The sequence below is a fragment of the Sylvia atricapilla genome, chromosome 26, assembly GCF_009819655.1.
Source record: "Sylvia atricapilla isolate bSylAtr1 chromosome 26, bSylAtr1.pri, whole genome shotgun sequence".
Lineage (NCBI taxonomy): Eukaryota > Metazoa > Chordata > Aves > Passeriformes > Sylviidae > Sylvia > Sylvia atricapilla.
The window spans coordinates 4,872,722-4,898,990 of NC_089165.1; the positions used below are offsets into that span (position 1 = coordinate 4,872,722).

General features: G+C 45.2%; 1 protein-coding gene across 1 annotated transcript; it reads right to left on the bottom strand.

Annotated features, from left to right (window-relative positions):
- Positions 1–24,927: 24,927 nt before the first annotated feature.
- On the bottom strand, positions 24,928–26,136 carry TINCR (TINCR ubiquitin domain containing). Its single transcript, XM_066336020.1, has one exon. The coding sequence runs from the start codon at positions 25,534–25,536 to the stop codon at positions 25,273–25,275; it is 264 nt and encodes an 87-aa protein (XP_066192117.1). The 5' UTR covers positions 25,537–26,136; the 3' UTR covers positions 24,928–25,272.
- Between the last annotated feature and the right edge of the window lie 133 nt (positions 26,137–26,269).

The window sequence follows — 26,269 nt, forward strand, 5'->3', positions numbered from 1 at the left end:
TCTGGGTTCTTGTCTGGCTTTGGTTTGGGGTGGCATATAAGCAGAGCTGCAGCATTTGCATCCCACGCAGCTGCAGCTGCATCCCTGTGAGTTCCAGCCTGTGCTTGAGGAGACTCAAGGCCCTTTTGCTTTCTCCTCAGCATGTCCCTGATGAGGGGCGGAGAGTCCTGGTTTGGCACAGAAGACCTTTGCACAACTGCCTGACACATTCAGAGCCATCATTAGGTCTCATTGAAACTCCACACTGGTGAAGGTTTCGTTACAGTGACCTCCTACAACATCACAACCCCAAACTATCACCCCTGTTCTCCAGAAAGAACCAGAAGAGATGGATGGGCAGCTCTCTGTTGTCTTTCAGGTGAGCAAATTTAAATATGTAAGTCTGCCTGACAGTTTCAATTATTATTTTTTAGGGTTGCTACAAGACAGAAGAAAAAAAATATATTTATCACAAAAGATTACTTTGGGGAAGGGAGGGGGAAGGATGGGGGAACACTAGAATGTTTTATTTATGGGGAAACTGCAAATTACCTTAATAAATTCCTTTACTAAGCTGTGTCAGCTACTAAAACATTGTTCTTTGTGGGTGAATAACTTTTAATTTGAGTGTTCTAGTATTCAGCAGAGTGAGGTAATGGATTAGCAATTGCCTGTATTGTAAATGTCATCTTGGCATAATTAGGGTGATTATTGTTAACCAGTGGAGTTTAGTATTTATCTGTCACTGGGTGAGGGAATATAACAAAGTCCCAATTAGTTTTAAATGGTGGTGGGTGGTGGAACAGTCTTGGAAACGTTATTTTTGTTTTAAATTTATTTCAGTGTTTATTTGGTTTTAGCATTGGTATTAATGTGATCTCCCCTGACTGGAGAGATGGAGAACCATGGCATACATAGATGCCATGCGTGTCAGGGCAGGAATTACAGAGAAGGTGGCAAAAGTGGGATCAGCTCTTCAATTCACTGCACAGGGCAGGGGTTGCTGTCTGTGTAAACTCTCCTCCGCCGTGCCTAGCTGCAATGTATGTAATCCCTCAATCAGTCCAATACTGCAGGCTCAAGAAAGCACAAAAACGTGTAAGGAAAGCTTTTTTAACTGACCTCGTCCTGATGTCTCCTTTCCCAATCCACTCACCTCTGTCCCTTTGTCCTAATTGCTTTACACTGCCAGAGGGCAAGATTAGGTTAGATGGCAGGAACAAATTCTTGCAGTGAGAGTGGGCAGGCCCTGGCACAGGGTGCCCAGAGCAGCTGTGGCTGCCCCTGGATCCCTGGCAGTGTCCAAGGCTGGGATGGACGGGGCTTGGAGCAGCCTGGGACAGTGGAAGGGGTCTCTTCCCAGGGCAGGGGGTGGAATGGGATGAGCTTTAAGGTCTCTTCCAACCCAAACCATTCTAACATTCTCTGTCTCTGAAGTCATGTTTGCCCTTTAAATGGCCAAATGACCATTTGATCTGTGTAACAATCACTCCCTGAGAAATGGGAGCAGAGAAGCAGCAGAAGTTTCCATCAGTAGATAGGGGAGTTAAGCTGCTGGAAGATATCTAACATTACCCAACCATTTGTGGTGCCTCTGCTCCCTCCTGTTCCCAAACCCCTGCATCCACAGGCTGCAGTGCAGTTCAGGCCTTTCCAAACGCAGCCCTGAGCTGTCCATGGCTGCCTGACTGGGCTGCACCTCTGTGTCATCCCCTCTGATGGGCACCAGCACGCCCAGGCTCTGTGCTAGCAACAACTTTTAAATCTTAATTCCCATTGGGCTCCTCACTGCCCATTCACTTCTCCCAACACCCTGTATCTGATGGTCAAATGGGTACTTCAAGACGAAGTGGTCTGAGTTCAGCTCTGCAAGGGAAGGGATGCAAAACCTTATTAGAGCAGCTGTGAAGCAGTGTTCCCTTTTGGAAATCTCATCTCCTTTCCCTGCAGGGCAGTCAGCAGCTGGCTCAAGGCTCCAGGGTTAATGTCCTTTGCGAATACTTATCTGGCCTAATAGAACTGGGGATATTGCTATCACTCACAGATATTTCAAATCCTTCCTCTTAATCCTGACAAGCTCTTGCCCTTAATAACTTCAGTGGGACTTTTGCCAGAGCAAAGACTGTCAAGTCAGATTCTCAAATTAAATGAAAAGCAAAGCAGGAAGGGAAGTTCAAGGTGAGGGTTTTTTGTTTTTTTTTTTTTTTCCTTTGTGCTTTTTATGGATGCTCATAGCTGGAAACTGGATTTTTTTCCTTGTGATTATCTAAATGATGGATGAGTCAAACGTCCTGCGAAATGTTTCCAGATCCAGACACAAATGACAGAGGATGAACTGAGCAAAACCATCAGAGGCTGAGAAAAGACAGAGAAAGAAGACTTAGAGAGCTGATAGGGAAATAAAAGACTCAGTGGAAAGAAGGAGTTTTCAGAGGAATACAGGGAACATGTGCTTTGTGAAGCTTACACACAGAAAGAGTTCATGCATTTTTAATTAATGGTACTTTAAGTACATTGTAATAATCAGTTGGTTTAGGCTATGTCAGACAACAGGTTGCTGTGGCCACAGTATCTTGGGGGGGAAGCTCCTTAAAATCCTGGGAAACCTTTAGCAGTGTTCTTTCTCCTGTGCACAGATTATCTCAGTTTTCTCTAAAAATGAGAGGAATATTTCTGTACTCTGTCCATGGCACAAAACCTGGAAAATATGAAGATGAGAGCCAAAAAAGCAAATAAAGACCTGGTTGTTGTAAGATGTTCTGGAGTTGCTGGGGATGCTCCTGCACTAGAGAGGGAAGAGGTTGATAGATGGGCACAGGGTTCAGAGCAAGCACTGCTGATGAGCTCCTGTCAGGATATGAGCCACAGCAGACAAGGAGCAGCAAGAACAGATCTGAGCTGCTCTTGGGAAGAATTACCATTTTCCTGCACCTTTTTATAAGTGCACAAAAGGTCATGGGATTCCCCTGGGCAGCAGAAACAGGATGGCTCTTTCTCTGCCCAGCCCAGCACAAGGTGAAGTTTGGCAAGTGAATAATCCCTGGGAGCTCATACCCTTCTAAATCCAACCTAACCTTGAACTGTTTGTTTCCTCCCAGTGTGCAGAAACTCAGCTTTTCACCCAAGGAAGGAACTGATGTCACCCCTGGAAAATCTGTGACGTCTCTGGGAGGATCTGTGAGCCTGTGGCCACAGCAGGGCACCCTGCAGCAGTCAGAGTCTTGCCAATAAAAACAGGAGTTGGGCTGGTTTTGGAGTGGCTGTGACCTGGATTTACTCCCCAAAAGATTGCACAAGTGCTGCTTCCATTGGAAACTATATAAAATCTGCAAATATTCAGTAAGCCTAACTTAGATCCCAATTATACCTGAAGCCCATAAATCCAGTGTTTGGGGGATTTTTGCAAATGCAGCCAAAGTTCTGCTATTATTTATTTAGATGCACCTGGGAGTTAACCAATTTGCAGTGATTTGCCAGTGCAAATATTTTTCAAAGCAAAAGGTTTCCCCCCTGCTCTGTAAATATTCTGCATCTAGCCTTTGTGAGAAAAAAAAAAAAAAAAAAAAAGATGTTTCAGCCAAAGTAGGAAAAAAATAAAAATCTATAAGCATTTTATAGAACTCATCAAATACAATTTCAGTTTAGTTTTACAGAGAATCAGGACTTTCTATTATCTTCAGTATCTATCAGGGAAGGTCAATATTACTCCTGTAAAATCTTCAGCAGCAAGGTTTTTTACTTGGCCATGTCCACTTTCTATGGAAAGTCAATAGATACACTCAGAGCAATTCCTGAACAGAACAGGAGAGATCGAAAGGGAATTTTTGAGAGGTTCAGCTATGAACTGAAACAGAATCTAATTCCTTAAAGGCTTGATCCAGCATCTGAGAAACAGAAAATTGTTTCACTAGAAACAGGAGCTGACCTTCACTGAGAAACCAGCCAGGATCTGGAGGAGCCCCAGTTGCTTCACACAAGCCCAGACACAGCAGCTGCTGTGCCTCAGCCTGCTCCATTTGGATCACGGCAGTCTCCCAGAGAAAACAGAGATTACTCGTAATGAATGGAGTGGGACGTTCAGTTTAGCAGCACCACTTAACGCCTGATAATCCCTCATCCCAATTTTCTCCAGTTTATCAGACATCCCTGGAAGCAGGCATGATGGCAAGATGATGGCAAGTGGAGCTGTCAGTCCAGGGGTTCTCCAGGGAGAGCAGAGCTGGCACCACACAGGCACTTCGCTCTCCTCTCCCCAGCTCTGTGTCAGCACATGAAAACATCCCCCCGTGGCAGCCAACAGGGACACTTTTTCATCAGGTCTGGAGGGAAAAACAAGCCAGCCATGTCTGCAACTGTCAATGCCAACAATCCTCCTGTAATAATGGCAAAACTCCAGTCTGGGCAGAAAGGGGCAGATGCAAGTGGCTGAACTAAGCTGCTCACGTCTAGAGGCATCAGAGGGAAGTGTTGCTTCCCTTCCCCCAGCCCTTCCATTTCAGTGTTGCCACTTGGCTCAGATAATTCACTTTTAATAGTCTGGTTACAAATGAGATTGTGAAGGAAGCACGTGGCTGAGAACAGGGATTTCTGAGTCACATTCTCATTTTCCCCTCGTGCCTCCTAGGCCTTTAATAAACTACAAAGAGACATTAAGAAAACACTATGAACTCTTTATCTGCTGAGATTTGGGAACTGGTACAGCAAGCAGGCAATAATGGATTCCATGTATTTACAATACACCCCTGAGGCAGTGGCCGAACAAGGGGAACAGGAAGTTCAGGACAGAGACTGCCCAGATCAGGGGCTGGAGGAGGATGGAAAGCAACGTCTGAGGTTGGGTGAACGTGGTTCCCAGTCTCTTGGGAAGCTTTCAGTCGTGCCCATGCCTCACTCCCTGGGAAACCCAAGGGGAATTAAGTAGCTGCGTTTGTGTTTTGAGACATCTTCCACATCATCCCCAACACGTACCTGTGTTACTGGGGCCAGGTTAAATTACAGCAGGAAAAGGGGAAGAGAAAAGGGGCCACATCCTACCTCTGCCTGTAACACCACTTCAGTGGATAACTGCAGGTAGTGGGAAAATCAGATGTAAGGAATGAACAGGTAAATGTTCCCCCAAGGCAAGGAAATCAATGCAAAAATCAAGTTAAAAACACATACACAGAACTAATTACAGAAAGAGAGCTGAGCCTGGAGTGGATGAAAGTCCTTGCTGAAGGAAATGGCTCAACCAGGTAAATGGTGCAGTTGGCCTCAATGGCTTGGGTTACTTATTTTATTTTTTCTCTTTCTTCATGTAGGTCAGATGTCATCCTGAGGGGGTTTCTCTTAACCTCCCTCTTAGGATCTCAATTACACACTCAACACAGATTAACAACAACAACAGATAATAGAACAGTTAGAGCAAAAAAACCTCAGAGGAAAACATAGTGCACTTAGACCAGAACAAATAGGAAGGGCTCAGGAGAAGGAAAATCAATGTGGCTGATATTTATTACACTCTTTATATAAGGAGATGGGACTCAACCAGAGCCCATTTAGAGTTCTGTTCCACTTGGATTTTGCCATAAACAAAAGTAATGAGTCCAACTCTTCATTGCACTTTTGTGCCCAGCACATTTTAATTAGTGTTAAAAAAAATACACTGGGAGGGGGGAAAAAAGACAAGAAAAAATAAGGACAAAGAAAAGAAGTGATAAAAATCTCCTGCTAATTCATAATTTACTATCAGTTCTGCTCAGGCTTCAGTTGGATCTTCCAAAAGTAACATTCCATTTCATTTGTATTGGGTAGGTTCTCTTCAAACAGCCTTTTTATGCCACACATGAAGAGAAAACAAACAACCATGAACAGGGAGGAGAAAGGGAAATAAAGAAGGCAAACAATGCAATTATGTATAAAATCTAACACAACATAGAATCCCACACAGGAAGGCAGGGACTGGTCATGGTGACTGTAATTCAGCACTAGTGGGAACAGCACAGAAAAAGAAAGAGCAGAGGAAAAGCACATTGTGAGTAATCAAATGTTCTTTGCTTTCACCCACAGGTGTGCCCAGACACACTCGGAGGCGCGCAGCAGGACTGCACAGGATCCTCTGACACACACTTCCAGGAATGTCTCCAAGATCCCCGTGAGGGATTGCACACCCATAGCTCGTGGCACAGCACTGTGCTGGCTGGTGTGGAGCAGGTTCTCACTTACTCTTCCCCATGCTGACTAGCATGTCAAAGTCAAATGTATTTGCATACAAGTGTCTGCAGTCACCCAGAAAATGTGTCCTCCCAGCTTGATCCATCCAATTACATGACTGATTTTGCCTGGACTCAGTGGAGACTGATAGCGTTGGGATTGGACTGCGGTCAAGGAATTAGAAATCTGATTTGAGGTGAGTCTTGCTTCAAGTATAGCTCAAGTTCAAATTATTTCAGTTGTGACAGGGAGGGAGAAAAGAGAGTAGGTGAAATAATAGCTACTGCCAGCTACAATAAGCCAGGCAAGACAAAATATTAATTCTGATTCTGTTAGCACACCAAACAGAGAGATTCCATCCACCTGTTCACACCAGAGAACATTACTGTCAGCCATGGGGCATAATTCAGGGGTGATAAATCACTAAAACCAGGTAGAAATGGTAACATTCTGCTATTAGATGCCATTGATATAAGCTTGTCCGAGAAAGCGAGATTTTCAGAGTTAGTGGCTCCCATTTTTTTGGTGATGGAGGTGTGAGTTGGCTCTGAAGCTCTCAGGGTTCACAAGCCTCACTGAATATGACCTATCTCCTTGAGCTCATGCCTGTGCCCATGTCCATGTCCATCCACTTGCTCCAAAGGGGGGATGAGATGGCTTCAGACCTGGAGAGGAAACTCGGCCCTGCTGTGCTCTGCTGGCTGCCAGCTCTGCCAGGGACTTGCTGTGTCACCTCGAGCAATCACCATGGCTAGACACAGCCCCTTCCTATCAGATGGCTCATACAGGTGTTCTCATTAACCTCATTAGCTAATGAGCCAAAGCCATCACACAAGTCTGCAGATGAGACTCACTTGGAGTCTTGGAACACAAGTATTGCTCCACCAGCCCTCAGTGTTCCATCCAACACGATCAAAAGCCTCTTCCTAAGGCTTGCCAGAGCAGCAGGGGTAAAAGGAAATTGGACTGGCCTCACTGCTTGGGAAACAGAGGTTTTCCAGGTGAAACATGAGATGTTCAAATCAGGATTGAGACGAAACTCTTCCCGGCTCTATGAAATCAAAAAGGAAAAAGGGCACAGCCAGTTTATGGAGCATCCTCAACTTGTCATTTTCCCTGCTGCTCCAATCACTTTGGGCTACCCTAGAGAAGTATAATCACCACTAAACACAAAACAAAGCCAGAAAAAAAAATCTCCTGGTTTAGGGAAGTAGGGAAACCTAGGACTCAAGCTGTGTCTTTGCAGGAGCTGGAGAAAGCTGCAGCTTTCTACAGCCACCTGGAGCTTAATTGCCACTTAAAGGAATTATCTTCTGCCTTTATTCCTAAGAAAAAACAACTATTTGTAGGGAGCAGACAGACAGGGAAGCACACTGAAAATTGTTTTGTAGACCAGCTTCTTCTCCTTTCCCCTTGCTCAAAGTGGCAGAAAATAGAAACAATAATTCAGTCAATAGCAACAGGAAGGAGAAGAAGTGCTGGGAAGAGCATGAGCTCCTAGAAGCTGGAATAGGAAAGGCCACTTCCTAGCATCTCCTGGTCTAGTGTTCCTTCCTCAAGCATCTGCAGCTGTTTCATGGCCTGGCCCTACATCTCGCTTCCTGCATCATCTCTCAGTGTAGCTTGTGTTGCTTTTGGCATTATCACAATTAATGGTTTTAAGGAATTCTCCCAGCATTTGATAGTCCAGCGCCTTCACTGGGATTCTGTCAGGAAGAGTATTTCTTCTCTCCTTTTAAGAGAAAAAGCAACTCTGCCCTCTTTCATATCCAGGAAATGAGCTCCTGGCTGTGGGAGAAAGGCACTGCACTGACAGGCCTGAAAACTGACAACCCACTATTAAACTACAAAAGAGTCACCTCCCCAGTGATGGTGGTGGCTTGGCAGCAGGAGACTCCTCTCTTCCAGCATACTTTTACTGTACTAAAAGCTTCAGAGGAAGTTGTAATCAGCCAGAACTGAGCAGATCTAGCCAAATATATCCAGAGCTTAAATAACCCTGGCTTAAACCCTGAATTGTGCTTTTTCTACACTCTCCATTGTCATACAGGTTTGCCTCATGACTTTGTCCGGAGTCCTTCTGAACACCTCTCTGAGCACTTGCTAATGAGCTCAGGGCTAGACCAAGGCTTCAGTTAACTCATTTTCCCTTTTCTTCTCCTTTTATTCCCTATTTTAATGTCTCATTAGTCTATGGGTTGTTCTCCTTACTCCCATATCTGCCTTGTCTCCCTGTTTCCTCTTGATCCAAGTGCATCTGATCCAGAAATGTTAACTGTTACATTCTCAGCATTTGGCTTTTGAGCATTTGCTTTCAGAAGCACTAAAATAATCTAAAATAATCCAGACTCTTCCATAGCACCACATTCTCCAATTCACTATCAGCAAAGATTTAATTTTTTTTTTTTTTTACTTTTTTCACAGTGGAATATTTTAATTAAAACCACCCTGGAAGGCAGAGCAGGAATGCAGTGGGAAAGACCTCAAATTAACAGCATAAAAAGGGATTGATGGAAGAACTGCACTGGGTCAGGAAAACTTGTTCTAGGCATTTACATCCCAAAGAATAAGCTTGTAATTTTAGATTTTTAAAATTATTTGTTTTTCTTTTTAGGAAATAACATTTTTCCTGCAGTAACTGCTCCCCTGGTCAAAAAACTTTATTCCTAGCAGCTTCTTTCTTTAATTTCCTTCTCCTTGATCCTCAGCTCAGGTATATCAGAATATTTTTACAGAAGTCAACAGAGTTGTATCTGCTTATGTGAGCTAAAGATCTGGCCCAAACCTCAGTCTATATTACAAAAAACTTTCAAAGAGATTCTTGGCAAATGAAGAAGGGAAAATAAAAGTCTTTTTGTACTGTGAAATTTCCCAGGAATAAAACAAACGCACAGTCAAAACCATTCAAATGACATTTCAGGAGATCAGTCACAGAATCCATTAATGCATTTCTTTTTAACAAATGGAGTTTGCAAATTTACTCTGGATTTACAGGCTAACCTGTTCTATTGCCATCATGGGCAAACCTGATCCCTACAATAAGACCCAGCTCAGTGTTCACAGAGTCTCTGTGAGGAAATGGAAAGAATTCTTACCAACATAATAGGGTTTAATTAGAGGAATAACTTAAATAAGAATCTTATCAAAGTTGTATCAGCTCTTGAAGGCATGTTACATGCATATGCAAGTAAGTCAAGCATATACCCACCAAAAATCACTTGATTTTTCAGAATGTAAGATCAGAATCAAGTATAAGGCCTCACAATCATTCTGGAATAAAACAGTGCCATTCCCTGGGCAAAGCAGTTCTCTAATCAATATGACTCAGTAAATCTCTGTACAGCACAGCATCTATAGCTAAAGCTTTTACCTACAAGCTTGGGCCTCATTCCCCACTGCATGGTGTGAACAGGAAATTATAATTATTCCCACTTTTGAGGTCCTTGCTTAAAGAGTTTTTCTCCTATAAACTCAAAAAACTGCCCCCCATCCTCCTGTACTGCTGGACCAGAAAATGTCTCTGCAATTGTGATTCTCTGTTGACTCTATTTGGTGGCCCCATTACATCCACCTCAATATCAGCTTTATTTTTGCCTGCACTTGGATCATTTACAGGCAGTGAGTAAAGACCAGTGATGCAGCTGAGACTCTCCAAAGAGCTCCAGGAGTGTTTGGACAACACTCCCAGGCACAGGGTGGGATTGCTGGGGTGCCTGTGCAGGGCCAGGATCTGCACTCAATGATCCTGTGGAACCCTTCCAGCTCAGGACATTCCACGATTCTATGATTGTATGACTGCATATGGTGTAGCCCTTCAGAGAGCTGAGACTGGGCCGATACCCAGCTTCTTCTCATTAGTGCTCTCTTTGCTTCCAAGTTCCCACGTGCCAACTTCGCTGGCATGGATGGAATAAGCCTGTGGTACATGGCAAACAGAGTTAAAGAGGCTGTGATAATGAGTAAGCTGGAGCTTCTCTTTGTGTATCAATGACACCACTGGCAGGTGCATCCTGGCTGTGGGTATTTATTCCAGGTGATGTTGTGAGGGACAGAAACAAGACAGCAAAGACATTGAATTCCATACAGGGTCTGCAGCAGTGAGAAAGCTCTCACAAATTAGGCAGAGCTCACCTGCAGGAATCATAGAATCACATAATGGTTTGGGTTTGAAGGCACCTTAAAGATCATTCACTTCCAGTCACCTGCCATGGGCAGAAATGTCACTCACTAGACCAGGTTGCTCAGGGCCCCATCCAACCTGGCCTTGAACATAGGCTTAGGAATAAGCCTAAGCAAAAGTAAGCCATAATAATCACAGGTCTTTCAAAAGCCTCTGTTTCTTTAGAGAGCCTTTAATAGCGTTATAAAATCAGGAAAATATTTTATCAATTTACAGATGGGGACATAAGGACTCTTGAGAGGGAGTGGCTGGCACATTCATGTGGCTGAGATCCACATGTGCTCTGTTGCTAATGGTGCAGCACAGGGTGATCAGGTACATCTCAGGTTGAACATCTACACATCATAGCAGACACAGACAGGGGCCACTTGGGAAAATCTTGCCTGGTTAATTTCCTGAGGATCACACAGAAAATCAGCAGAGAGATAGAAGAACAAAGACTACTGACCACACAGTTCCCCAGCTCTTCTCCCCATGAGACTGATTTTAGGCCAGGCTCTATGGACCCAGACATCAGGCTCTAGCCAGTACCTTTTTTCAGAAAGGTATACAGGCAAACAGCTACCCAGCTCTCAGAAAACTCTCTACCTTTGATACACTTTCCATAACTGTTTTATCATGTTTGGCTCAAGGTTTGTATCTGAATACTCATTTTGCCCCTCCCTGAATCCCATTGATTTAGGGCTTTTGTTTGTTTGTATGTCTTCTTCTCCTCCTCTTGTTTTAATTAAGATGCATTTTGCTAATTGTCTGAAGAGAAACATGAGCAGAGATTAGAAACTGAACTCAGTAAGAAGCTGGGGTATACGAGAATCAAGTGAAGGGCTGATGTGGCTATGCTCGTGCTCAGATATTGTGTTTTTCCAGTGACTTTCACTCAGGGAGTCAAATTTGCTGCTCAGGCATTAATTAACCCTCTTGTTTTCCCACAGAAAGTACCCACAGGTTTTCATGTTCCCCTGCGCAGCAACTTGCCAGTGGAAACAGAGTGTGACACAATTCCCTAATAAATTAATTAGATTCCCTATTAAATCCATTAGGGAGGGGTTTAGCTCCATTCTGACCATCTACCTGAAAACAGCAAGAGTGAAAGAATGACAATATTTTGCTGATCTACTGAAGGGTAAATCCTATGCATCCTAGGAAACTGCTGGCCAGTACTAGTGAGAGGGCAATGAATTTGCCTTTGGGATTTCTCTCCTTTGGGAAATCAGAATGGTTTTGTCAAGATCTGTCGTCCTCCCTCCCCCCCCCCCCCCCCCCCCGCCCCGGGAGCTCAATCCTGCTACTCTAAAGTGTGAACACAGAGGAGCAGGAACTCGTTTAAGTGACTCTAAACCCAAGCTCAGTACTTCATATTCATTATTTAGATTCTGCAAATGCTAGTGAGAACAAGGCTTATTTGTTGAGGCCTGTTTGCAGGGGTTTTTTGTTTGAAAAAGCTAATCAGCCATCAGGACGCAGAGGCAACTGCTTAAATATAAAGGAAAAGGGTGAAAATGTTCAAAGCTATTCAGATAAGGAGGCATGGTTTGAGTTTTGATGTCGATGTGCAGCCAACTGACAAATGCTGAGCCACTGTCTGGTGTAAATCCAGATGAATTCCACTAGAATCAACAGACTTCCTTCCAATTTATTCTGACGTAACAGGGAGCATGATATTTCCATTCAGATTTACATTAGATTTGTTTCCTGTTTTCCATAATTCAGTCAGTTCCCATTGTGTACCAAAGCAGCTTGGGCCAGATCTTGATCTTATTTGCATTGGATGAAAACTGTTGTTTCAAACAGAGCTACATTAAGTTTATAATTGCATAAATAAGAGCAGAATCTGATCTATTCCAAGAGAGAATTTCCCAGGGCATTGCTGTGTGAGAACACTCCTGCTGTGGTGATCAGGTGCTTTGCCATTGATTTCAATGGAGAAATTTCATCTAAATCCTGGACTGAAGCCCTGAACTTGAGCTGCTTTGCACATCCAAGGTCTAGAAGGCCCTCTTTCCTCCAGAAGATTAGCCAATAAGCCAACACCTCATGACCTGACATACAAACACCATGGATGGCCTTAGGAAAGTGTCGGGACAGAAAGGGCTCAGCCTTGCCTGGCAGAAATCCTCCTCAAAAGATAGACTGGCCCCAATACATTTCATTTGTCACACATGTTGTTTATAACCAAAGTGTTCCATGTTGACTTTGCTTCCTACTGAGTTTCCTCCCTTGAGGCCCTTCTGACTCCCCTTGTTCCATTGTAATTGGAAATTTAGGAGCAGTACAGTTATTACCTGGCAGATAAGACTGCCTGTTTCAACCCAATAGATTGGGTTATTAGTAATAACCAATAAGAGTGTTATTGGTTACATGTGTAATCAAGTGGATTTACTCCTCCCCATTGAAGCTGCTTATTTCACTGCTAGGAGGAAAATAAGGTAATTTGAAGTCATTTATGGTAGTTGCAAAGGCTTTTCTGAGTAGATACACAAGTTATGTTGCCATAGCTTCTAGGAGGACGTTGAACTCAGCTCATCCATCTGGCTGCACCACCTCTCACACTTGTTCCTTCCTTTGAAAACCACCATTTCCATGAGATATGGACAGGCATTGTTCTCACTTTGGGTCTCACAGGTAGCGCACAAACTCAGGTAACCCTTACAACACTGACCTCCTGACTGCCAGCTCTAACACTTTATAAACAGGTATTCCACCTCAGTTCTCAAGGATCAGAAAACATTCAGCTTCATTCTTTGTTACCCATGGCCTGGGGAAATGCAAAGCAGATCTGCAGTAAAAGCAGCTGTATCAACAAAATATTGCTTTACATTGCTAGGACTTGCCATTTGAAATGAAAACATACCTCTTCCATTTGACTTTTCAGGCTCCTGTGTGTTTAATTCCACAGTAAATTTAGATTCCTTTACAAATCTGAACATTTCTCTTCTTTTACAACATTTAGCACCAAACATGGGAAAACAGTGACAAGAACAACTGCGACTGTACCAGTGACAGCATCACAATTACAAGGCCATCAGGATTAGGAGCACATTATATAGCAGACTGAAATTTCAGCATCTCTATGCTTCTTTCTCATCACGTCATCTCAGCCCCTGTGCAGAGACTGGCAATTACCCCATGGGTTTGGCCTGTAGTATATAAAACAGAGCCTTGAAAAAACAAGGCAATCATCAGATTTTTAGTGTGGGTGGAATCTGCGTTAGGTTTGCACACACATACACTATCAGGGCCGCCAGTGCCTAAAGCCAGCCTTACATCGAGCTTCTGCCCATAAAACAAAAAGGCGCAACAGATTCTCTCCTCCTGATCCTTTGCAGAGCAGGAGCAGAGTTGAAGTCATCATGCCCTAACAAAGGCTGACATAACTACTACCTATTCGGGATTTTGTTCCCCACAGGCTTTTATTCTACCGTATGATTTGCATTACAACTGGATCCTAATTGTCCATTTTAGCAGGCAAAGAGCAATCTGGTACAGATTATAATATGTGAGGTAAAGCAGTGGTATCACAAAATAGGTACTACCAGGCAAAAGCAGCCTTCCTGTCTCCCAGAGTTTTGACACCAGCTGATTAAACAACAGAACAGCACTGCCTGGAATTAATGGAAGCCCCCCCCAAAAGAAACAACACCACCAAAAAACCCAGTAGAGAGGAAGTCTGCTTAAACAAAGCAAAAGTGAACCCTTTCACTGGTGCTTCCTGACAGCCCTGAGGCAGTGCCTGACAGCACCACTGAGCCGAGATGATGCCACTGTCCTTGGAGAAGGGATACCAGGAGGTGACACTCTCAGGGCCCTGTGAGGGAGAAAGGAGCCCCTGCCAGGCTCTGCTGGTCCCACCCCAGGGAGGTGACACGGCCCAAATGGCCCCAGCAGCGTGTCAGATACAGCACGGCAGAGCTGCCCTGGCCACAGCCCCAGAAAGAAGCATGTGGCCCTGAAAAGCAAGGCCTGGGGCTGAAAACCTTGATGGAGAGCACTTCCAGGAGGGAATGCCACACAGGCTAAGAGAGGATAATGTGACATAGCTGCCCTGTGCCAGTGGGCCATGCAAGGAAATGAGGTGCAGCTGCCATGGGCTGGAGAGTGTCTGCAAGTGCTTCTGGGGGAGGGAAATCCATAATGAAGCAGCTCAAAGGAGAGTGACACAGCCTGCTTGAGACCCCGGGAGTTCAGCCACTGTGTTGAATTCTCCTGGATGTGGAAAAACCGTGATATTCCCAGAGCCGCTAGTGCAGACTCATTGATTAGTAGGCAGGGCAGGAAATTAAATGAGGCGGGTGAATTAAAGCCAGACTTCACAAGCTGCATCTGTTCCTCCATTCCCTCTGGATACAACACTGATGTAACTTTAAAAAGTAAATTTAGCGAGGAAAGCTGGCAAGTTGATGGCCCCGTAAACTGAAACATTTGATGCATGCATGTCTCAGGTGCAGAAGAAACACAGAGGAGCCACTGAAACATGCCCCAGCCTGAGCTGCCTGACACTGCACAGTCACTGGTGGAGATGACAAGTCTGGGCTTGTCTTCTGCTCATGAAGCTCAAGAGAAGAAGCTGCTGGAAAGGTCTCACTGCAGCTCCAAGGTGGAGGTAAACAGCAGTGCTTTGGATAATCCTGTCTGTGATGCTCCATCAGCAGCAGGATCCCAAAGGTAAACAGTCCCAGCAATCAGCAGTCCCATCCACAGAGCAGCACTGTGAAGTTGCAAACTTCTCCATCTTGCAATACACTCAGGATCCAACACACCTTCCAGTGGTCTTGTCCACACCCGTGTTCACAGATAACAAGGGAAACATCCATTTCACAGTAGTTCTTACTGTCAGCATATTTTCTGGTATGCAGGCAATTCCTCACACCACCACAGTAATAATTTAGTCTTTACAGATGTCCCCTTGAGCAGCAAAAAGCCTTCCAGAGCTGACCAGAGCTGCCAGCTACAGGCAGGAGGTGTTAAGAGTAGATCCTGGACCTAATCCAGCTGAGGTCAGTTTGCCTTTTGCAGAAAGGCAAAACTCTGAAGAGCCTGGTTGGTTTTGAAGGACCTAGAAAAGCAAGGAGAGACAGGACATCTCAAATAAAACACTTAATTTTCCCTAGGTGTGTCCAGAAGAGGATTTGAAGCATGCCTCTGCCCACTTGGTGATCTGACCTTCTTGGCCAGACTCAGGTAAACCCCCAATGTCTAAGTTACACAATAAAAAGTGGTTTCCACTTGTTCTGACAGCAGCTGAGTGGTGTGAGCCCACCACTCAGCAAGCATTAAGGATACCTGCAACTATAAGAAGCAGCATGGGGAGGAGAAGTAGAAGAGGCAGTGTAAAACAACTGAGAAAAAAAGAGGTTATCTCTCTTCACTGGGACTGGAAATGTTAGGGAACCGCTGGAGCTGTGTCTGGGGTTTAGATTGGATGCTGGAGAAAGTTCCCCCAGAGGGCGGTGGGCACTGCTCAGGCTCCCCAGGGAATGGTCTTGGCCCCGGGGCTGCCAGAGCTCCAGGAGCATCTGACACTGCTCTCAGGGGTGCCCAGGGTGGGTTTGTACAGGGGGTCTGTACAGGGCCAGGGGCTGGACTCAGTGATCTTCGTGGGTCCCTTCCAACTCAGGGTATTCCATGATACTCTCATCACTAAGAGATGCACAGCTCCATTAGCAAAGCATTAAACAAATCTCTTACAGGAAACAACACAACAAACGGACAAAGAAAGAAAAAAAAACCAGTCAGTTCTTGCTCCTCAGAGCACAGTCCCTGTTCTCAAGTGTCTTGCATTGGATTGTGGCATAGAGGGGAAAAAGCAGAAATACCTCAAATAGATCCAGTTAGTTTTACCTCTTTTTATGGTAGTCCTGTGGCTCTTTCTATGTGATTTGTGGCTTTTTTCCTACTTTTTCCCTTGTGATAAGATGCATCATTTGAAGGACAGCAACCAAACCAGCTCTTCCTGCTCTGAAAAAAGGCAGCAACTGCACTTAGAATAAAAGATTGTCAGGCAGATTTGAAGTGTCAGTCAAAGCCTATCGCTGAAAAAAACATTAGTCCAGGCAGCTCCCCACACCACCACAGTAATTTAGTCTTTCCAGATATCCCCCTGAGCTGTAAAAAGCCTTCCAGAGCTGACCAGAGCTGCCAGCTACAGGCAGGAGGTGTTAGAGTAGATACTGGACCTAATTCAGCTCAGGTCAGTTTGCCTTCTGCAGAGGAAAATACTGTGATTATCGAGTCCAGGGAAGCAAATCCTGTCTCCCAGGCTTTGTGTAGCAAACTGTACCTTTATTAGATGACGGGCATAGATTTATGACTCTGTTTCTCAGTGTGTCCCATCTCCAGTGGCACACATTGTTCTTACTATTATTATTATTATTATTTTAATTATTATTTATGACTACACCCAGGGCTGTGTGAGGCACTTTCCAAGCACTCAGGGAAGTACTGGCTCTGCTCTAAGACATTCATTATTTCAGGATAGACAGAAAGGCAGAGGCGCCGCATGGTCAAGTGGCAGAGCTGCTGACCCAACAGCACCAGGTCTCCACAAGCACCTGCCTTGTTGGTTCATCTTGGAAAACTCACATTCCTTCTTCCCATGCTTAGTGCCATCCCACTCTTTGTCCATCCCAGTTGCTTGGACTGAAAGATGTTCTGCTGTGACTGTGTTCATGTTTTTGTCTTAGAATCTCTTTCTATACAAAGTCTAAGTATGTTCTTGGGGGAATATTTTTGTTCTTTGAGAAGAATAAAATGAAAAAAATTTCCACAGCATTTTGTCAAATGCTTGTGTTGGAAAAAAAGAATGTTTTCTAATGGCCAAAAAAAATCCCCAGAAGATGCAGGTTTGGTGCATTTTGTAAAAGTTACCAGTCATTGGAATTTTCTGGGGAAAGTACTGTAGAGATTAGTGAAACATCCTTTTTTTTTTTTTTTCCCTGAAAATAAATTTCAACCTAAAAATCAAGTTGTTCTGTGAGTAAGGAACTGGTGAAACTTGTTCTTCTTCTGATTTGTATTACAACTGCTTTTTATTTCTTCTTTTCTTGGTGCTCCCAGCTGACTGCAATATCCTCAGGGTACCTGATGCCCTCCAGACCTTCCCAGCAAAATCCCTGGCTGTTCCAGCAGCTTCTTGCTGTGCAGGGAAGGGGTAGTAAGTGCAGGGGCTGGTTTGAAGCTGGACGGGAACTGATTGACCAGTCATATCTAAATGCCAGCTGGTCACTTGGCTGCTGCATCCCAAAACAGGCAGGGAGCAAAAGATGTAATTACCTTTCCTTCAACAGAGTATTAACTTAAATGTCTCTCTTCTATCCAGCTGCTGTTTGTTCATGAAAATTGCAGGAATCTTGGGTCTGTAAGACCTCTCTCTTTCAATCAAATTGGGTTGAATCAGGTCAGCTGGTTCAGAAGTTATTGGAGCAGGCAAAGCAGGGGACCAGCTGCAGATAGAAGAACAACACAAGGAGGCTCATTGCCATATAAACCCTGGTTCCAAAATGAGGCAGTTTTGGTGTAACTGTGGGTCCCTGAGATCAGATGAGGTAGCTGCTGTAACAGACACCAACCAGTTCCTGTCCTTTGGATATGCAGAGGCTGCCAAGCTCCAGGACTGTCTTTAGTGCACTTACCACTTATTTGCTGTAAAGAGCCTGTAACCTGGAACTGGGGCTTCACTGTATAGAAAGTGTTCTGGAGCCCAGACAGTCCATAACCTGAGCAATTTACAGCTGCATGGACAGGGTGAAAGGGAAAAATAATAATCTCACACTTACAGGTATGAAAACAAAAGCCAGCCAACTTACTGCAGAATCCTGAGAAGGAGTCCGAAGGAAGATCAGATGTCCCATGTCCCCATCCAGGGCCCTAAGCAAAGTTCACCTCAGCTCCTTCTCGCTCCATCACCCAGGCAGAAATCTCCTTTCCTGGGTGTTTCACTGATTCATTACTCTCAGGAGCTGAGTCAGTTTTACCAGGCTCCTCCACTGGCAGCCTGGCTCACATGGTGAGCTGAGGAGGAAAGCTACTTGTTGTTTTGTTTGGGTTAATTATTCATGGGCACCATGCTGAAAACACTTGGAGCTGCTTTTTGAACAGTCCTTGAGCTGGCGTGCAGGGAGGGACTTACCAACACTGATGGCCAGGCTGCCTTTCCATGGGCAAGGTCTCTTCCATCTGCTTCCCTTCAGCCCTTGTCACACTCCCCGTCTCTCATGGCTTTGGCTGTGCTCTTTGGCATTATCTGAATAAGAAAGAGGCAAATACTTGGAGCACTATAGAGATGCAATCAAAAACGGCATTTGACCAAGCAGGCACTGACCCTGACATGAAGAGAAGGTAAGCCTCATCCTCTAACTGGTTTTGTTTTTCAGTCACACTCCATCAGTCAGAATAAGCCACTTGCAGGGTTTCAAACCGGTTTTTCCTTCCACAGAAGATGCCTTCACCCTCCTTCAATTAATCCACAACTGTCTGGAAGCCTTTTTCTCATAAGCAAGGCTCTTCCTCTTTAGTGCCTGCTCCTGGAAATCCATTTTTCATCTCAGATCAAGGGCAATCTGTAGCTTTAGGAGCATTTTGAGAATGTCTGCAGTAAGACAGAATTGTTCTCAACACATTCACCCTCAGGCATTAGCACAAAATGGTGACTTTCTGGGGTTGTGGGTCCATCAACATTTTCCAACAGGGGCCCACATTCTCCATAGAAGGCCTAAACTTAGCAAAAGTAGAATTTTCTAAGTTACTCTTCTGAAGACCCAGTGCTATCCCCTGGGGTCTCCAGAACAGAGCCTAATGCTCTTCTAAGTTTGTAGCGGTTGGGATTTGCTTGGAGAGCTCATTATCCTATTTTGGACTGCAACTAAGGTTCTCATGGCCCACAGCAACTCTACCAGGCAGCCACCCTACCCAGGTGATCCAGTAAGAGCAGGGCTGAGTCTTTTGACTGCTGTGAATTGCAGTTTTCAATTATGTTTTCAATTTAGGACAAGAAACTGAGCCTGTGCTGCAAATATTTCATCAGGTCTTAGAGAATTTCAAAGTCTTTAGGGTGGGAGTTTTTGTTGTGTTCTAGCAAAGAATCAGTCTAGTGAGGCTGATATCCGTCACTGGTTGGGTTTTCTGTAAAACCCAAAACAGGATTCATATTTCAGCACTTTCTTCTTCACTTGAAATTTCAGGGTATTGTGATAGCTAAGGGTTTGCTGTGAGCCCACCTTGTAGCACATCTGTCCCATAAAAAACCATGACACAGGAGGGGGATTTTATCCCAACTGGGCAAAATCCTCACCCGATATAAATCAGCACAGCTACAGAGAAGTCCAGGAAAGCTGGGCCATATTGCATCAGAAAGAAACCTACTTTAGGATGTACTTCCCATTCATTAATTCTTTGCCTAGAGCCAAGAGAGACCCTGGGGGGACATATTAGCTCAATTTCATCTAGTGCAATCCCATGCAACTGCACAGGGAGGAATTCAAATCCTGTGGACCACATTCTTTATCGATGCAACCCTGTGTTTTTGTTAAATGAGCTTCTTGGACTGAACAATAAGTAAAGGAGCTACATACAGGTGTGATTGTCTGGCCTGTGTGCTGTGAGGTGTCAGCAGAGGTAACTGCAGCAGTGCTTTCAGAACTTAAAAATCACTTAACTGAGTACACCAGCAGAGAGCTTGGCCCATGAGTAACACACATAAATACTACCTTCAGCCACTGAGATGTAGTCAGCCCCCCCACCTGGCTGTTGCCTCAGTAACACATCTCTAGGAGGATATTTTTAAGCCAGTATTATTTATCTGGTAGGTGGAAGCGGACCTGTTAAGGCCATACCAGGTCAGCATATGTCTAAGCATGTACTGAAGAACTTAATTAGTTCTCCCTGAGAAAAGAGACTCCCAGTGCTATTTAAAGGATCGTTATCCTACTGCGAGATGCCTCGGAGCCTGCTGCTAGGCCTCAGCTTAACAGGGCAAGGCTGTAAAAGTTGGATGGGGGTGAAAAGTCTCCCCTCCATGCTGAGGAGTAATTGCTGAGCAACCGCAGGAGCGGGAGGGTTAGTGCAAAGAGCAGCATCACAAAGCCACACTGAAACTCAGAGTAAAGAACTTACTTCAGGTCTGAGCTTTCAGGGTCAAACTGTGTAGATCCCATTACCTTTTTTTTTTCCAATTCTAGAGGTCCAACATCACCTGCTGTGCTTGGTGACTGCATCCCAGGCAATTCCAGTGACAGTGGGCAGGGGTGATAGGATAGTGATGTGAGTGTGGAGTGAGCCACTGCCGAGTGCCTGTCATTGGTCCTTATGTCATCACAGAGGCAAACATAGGCAGGAGTTTAGGATCAGCTAAACTGGACCTTGTGTAAGTGGCTCAGTCATAGTTCTCTTTTACAGTTCAAAAAAATCAGACACTGTAAACTGAATGTCAAGAAGGGAGTGCAGTGGGCTCCCCGAGGGCGGATGGCTTTGTTATTCTGGCAGGAAGTAAAATATCCATCCTTGAGTGGATGGGCCTTCGGAAAACTAGACTGAGCAGCCTCTGAAAAATAAAACAGGTTCCCAAGCATGTCAAAGCTTCTATAAGGACTGGCACTCACAAGGGACACTGGGGCTGGATTGCAGGAGAGGGAGGAACCTGGACATGCTTATTTTGACCTAAGAGTGGCCATAATATACAATGTGGGACCTTGGTCTGCTCTTGGAGTTGTCAGTTGTTCCTAGATGAGTTGTTATGGTAACTGAGCTAATGCCTGAGATAGATTCTTTCAGGTGGCTCCAGGCCAGAAAATCAACACCAATAGATTCCAAATAATAGACTTCTGCTGAACTCAGTGCTGGCATCTACTTTATTTAACCTATACACCAATGACTTCCGGAACTCCATTCTCCAGGCAGGCCATACATGATGAGAAAAGCTGTCTGGCCTCAATGAACCACAGCTTCCAAAAGGCTGAGGGGATCCATGTCCTGTGGCTGAGTCTGTGCCAGTAAATCAAATGTGCCTGGGACATTCTCTCCCATTTAGAGAACACCTGGTGCAGAATGGCCAAGGTTTTCCTATTAAATTCTTACTCTCCAAACCTGTGTGGACACATCCAGGCATCCCATCAGGAGCAGTCCCTGGCCCATGATGGCTCCTGAAATGCACCTGGACTGAGCTAAAAATTGCAGTGCAATACTCCAGCATTGTAACAGAGAGAAGTCCAGGCACTGCTTAATGTATCAGCACAGACTTTGCCTGGGTCACTGCTAGAGGAGACTGCACAGGAGAGGAGCCTGGAACCAAGAGTGAAGGCTCTGTCAATGTAATTGTACTTATACCACATACAGATCCAGCTGGAGCTGTACCCCCCTAGAAACAAGCAGTGACAGGCACACTGGGCATGTCTAGGGATCACTGGATCAGCCATTATTTGAAACAGCTCATGGGTTAAGTAGTGGATTCACCAGTTCAAGGCAATATTCCTCCATCTCCCATTGAACATCACAACACAGCCAACAAATGATCAGCAAGGAGCAGCTAATTCCATATGCCCACCAGCCAGCACTGCTGCTCACTGCCCCATGGGTGGCCTTGTTGTTTGGTGCTCCACAGCATGCAGCCAGCAAAGAGCTTCCAGGCTCTGCAGCAGGCAAAATTCAGGAAGAGTCGTGCCAGTTTCAGGAACTCCCACGTCACCACCAGACCAGCTGAGCAGCTCCCTGGCTCTGGGGCCCTGCGCTGCCTCCAGAGCGAGCCAAACAGGTTCTGCTGTGGCGTGGTCCACAGTGCCAGGACTGCTCATGCCTTGGGCGTTTGGGACAGCCTATTGCATCCCTGTGGATGCCTCTGCATCCATGCTGAGTGGCTATTCTACTCATGCCCACTGCTGGTCTCCTGTTAGGCACTGATGGTTTGAACACCACATGCTGGCCCTTGGCCACTGAGCTGGGGCATTTCTCTGCTTGTTCATTCCCATTTCAACTCTTGCTTTGCTTGTTTTACCCACTAGCAAACCATGTTATTGTAATATGTCACTCTGTAGGGCAGAAACTGTTTTTCAGTGAGTTCTTCGTGCAGCCTCTACTGCAACAGGATTGCAATTTCAGTCAGCACAGCAGTAATGTGATTAACAGGCTCTGCACAAAGGGGAGTTGCATTCTAGGTGGATGTGATATTTGCAGCTCTGGGCCAGCCTATGTGTTTTCCCAGGGCAAGAGGTCATGTTGACTGATCTCCAAAACGGCTTGCTTGAACTTTTAAACATTAAGGTCTAAATAAATTTTCAGCATTAACTGGTATGCTGATCCCTTTCCTGCCAACCTGCTGCCTTAAGTGAATTTTTATGACTAAGTTACAAACCCCAGAAAATACGAGCAAGAAGTGGAAATGCTGACTTAGCCTTTGCTAAATGCCAATTATCTACAAAGGCATTAAGCGAGAAGGGGAGGATGAAAAATAGGGTCATTTTCATGTTTTCTCTGGTTCAAAGCAAACCGTCCCGTGAGCCCATTGTAGGAACACACAGCATGCAGAGTGACCATTAATATTTATAGGCATGACACTGAGCTGCAGATCTTGGCAATCACAACAACTCCACTTTTGGAATTAACAGTGCTCTGTTTGGCTGGTACCTCAGTACCAAAGAGTAAGTAGGAGACATTACGATTTTCAGGGAGAACTGAAGAAATAGATGCTGCTTTTGATGGGGAGGGTTCAATCTTCACTGAGCTGGCGAAACACTAAAACCAATTCTTAATCCTCAAGACTGCTGGCCAAATGTAGCACTGTTTCCACTATCCTCTCTGCTCCTGTGGCTCCTAGACAGTCTCAATATAGCATGGGCTACTCTTGTTATAGTCCCCATAGTTATTCACTCTTGCCCAGCTGATACAGACCAGCATATTTCCAAAGACACTATGGGTGCAACATGGATTTATAATACCTAAAGGTCTGGATGAGTAATCTTAAGACTCAAATTGGTACTGTAATCTCAGTTACAATGCAGCCTTCTCCCATTCTGTATTTCCTAAGTCCCAGAGGCATCTAAAGGCATCTAAAATCCTCTAAAACCTCTCTGTGCTGAAGACCTGGCAAGGTGCTGAGTCACAACCTGCCCTCAGCCCAGGGCTGTCCCACGCAGGGCGGTGCTGCCTAGCCACACAGATGAGCATATAAATATCCCTTAGAAATATCTAAGGGAACTATCCTACCATAGCTCAGTCACCCCATGAACCTTTACAGAAATGTGTACCCAGTATCTGGGCATTTACATGCCACAGAAAACTCTGGGAGTAGGTGAGGTTGGCACTACCCAATAATGTCAAAAATATCAACTTTATGTTGAAAAAATCAAGGAGACATGACTTCCGGTAGAGACTGGACACTCCCCACATTGTACCTAGCCCTGGAAAAAGCAATAGGAGATTGGCCAAAGGTGCTTTCTTAGGAAGCAGGAAGGTTTGCAGGGAATCCAAGGAAAAAATATTAGAAATCCCACTCCCTTTTTAATGTACGCACAAAAATTGAGCTGGGACTTTGAGCAACAGGCTATAGATTTTCAAAAATGGCCAGTGACTTCAGCTGGGCCCTCTGCACTCAGCACACCGGGGCAGGATCTCCTGGTGAGTTTTGCATTGCTGCATTACACCCTGCTTCTGCAGCATGTGGGAAGGTGCACAGTACACTACGGAAACCAGGCGTCTACCAAACAAGCATCAGTTGATGCACTCCATCAACACAGATACTCCAAATCCTTTTCTACTCTCAAAAATTCAGACGTAAAGATTAGGAAAATAAATACTGGAAACAACAAATAGAAGTGCTTCTGCCATTAAAAACCAGGGGAAAAGGAGGAGCTGAGCCAAGTTAATCAGAGAAGTGAAATGAGATGTTCGAGAAAGGAGCCGTTGGTGACTTGGGGTTTACAGTTACCTGAGTGATGTGAAATCTCTTGTGTCTGGCTGAGCTCTGAAAGGAAATGCTTTATTAAATCTTCTCTGTGTGATATTTTAAGCTGCCTCTGGACTGGAAAATAGGACCATTCCAGTATGTGGGATATAATCAGGAACTGAAGTCTTTAATGCAGGTTTTTCTGCAGAGGAAACTCTGATCAGCATAGACACATAACTCAGAGGGCTCAGGATTTAGAAAGATGAATTAGACACAACATACCCACAACATACCTCTGCTACCCAGTATCCCCAAAATGCTTCAGAATTAATCATGCTGGCAGCAACAACCAGGCACTAGGAAAGACAGTGCAGGTGGGCATAAATTCACCACACTGAATCAAAACTGTCCTGTGGGCCCGTGAGTCCAAGGTCCATTATCTCAGCTTTCATCCCCACTAGAACATAGTGCTTGCTGTGATTGATCTCCCATGCACTGGCTCTCCTGGGAGTCTCTAGTCTCACTGTACTTTCTGCTGTGATTTTGACATATTTTGGGCAGCTGCAGCCTCTTGCCACCCTGGCCCAGCACTGCTCACTGCTGTAAGCTGGCAGCTCACAGCTCTTCTCCTGTCACAGCAGGACTGTGCCACCCCCAAATACCTGCAGGAAGTATTTATTACAAAGAAACGAGGAGACACGGGCACAACAGAAAAGGACAAGTGAGAGGTTCCCAGAACACACTCCCATGTCACACAATCTCCCCTGCCCTTTTTCTTGTCATGTTTCTCCCTCTGTGCTTAGCCACATATCCAGGAAAATGAGACCTGACCAGAAACAGGACAGGCAGCAGCAACCAGATTTCCTCCTCTGAACAGCTTATTTCACAGCACAGCATGTCTGTGAGCCTGGAGTCTCAATCCTGCTGGAAATGGCAGGATTTGAGTTCCTGGTCTGGATTCTTGAAACCCCGACAAGAAATTGTCCCAACGGGCTGAGACACACCGAGCATTTCCCTTCCTTTGCACCACCCCCATTGCAGATGAGCTCCTTGCCTACCTTTTATTGCTGACAAGGAGGAGGACAGAACCATTCTGAATATTGGCTTCTTTGAGAGTCTCGTGCTCCTCGAGCTGCCGGGAGTTGTAATAAAATGTCTTCTTCCAGGAAGTGATACCCTCCCGTACCAAGAGAGCCCGTAGGTCCATCACCGTGTCCCTGGGCCTGACCGTCAGGGGCATCATCAGGTCCTCATCAGCCAGGTGCACCTTAATGTGGTACCTCTTCCATCGAGAGAAGCTCCTGCGCAGCGTGTCCATCCTCTCCAGCTCAGCAGGGCCAGTGAGGCAGAGTGGAGCATCCAGCTGGGAGATCAGCAAAGCAGGGATGTGGCTCTGAAGAGCCTGTCTGCTGCAAACAGCTTAAAACGTCCTGCCAAACCTGTTTCTCCCAGTTGCCACACTGCATGCTTCACATTCCAGGGAAGAGCTCACCTGGCTCCATGAGCCTGCTGGCTGGGAAACATCTCCATGAATCACTTCCACACACCCCTAAATCCTGTCATAATTACAACATCTTCACAAAGTACTCTTCATTCCAATGGCGTGCAGAGGCCTTTTAAAGCTGGATCTCTACAGACATTAGAAATGTGGGTGCATGTGAGAAATGAATGGGTTTAGCAACCTCCTGTCTCCTGCTCTAAAAAGCTGCCAGCTGGGGAGAAGATCAGTTAGCAGAGTAGGCATTTAGCAACCGCACAGCTATTTAACGTGGCCACTTTAATGAAGAAAAGTACAGCTGCATAGTGACAAATTCCTCACAGAGGAGAGCCACAGCACCCTGATGAGATAGAGCCTGGCTGTGTGAACACCTCTCATCATTGCAGCGCGGATTCCCCCAGGTGATCTGCACAGTTACTGTTCACAAACAATCTGGGACCCTCCAGAAGGGGTAGGACTCATTCCTCCTCATCATACCCTCAGTATAGCTGATATTGAATCACACGTGCTCCTCATCATCTTGATTTCCTCTTCCTTCCAGATCACTGTCTAA

Coding starts and splice junctions, on each gene's coding strand:
- TINCR (XM_066336020.1), bottom strand. CDS start 25,536: ATGGACACGCTGCGCAGGAGCTTCTCTCGATGGAAGAGGTACCACATT.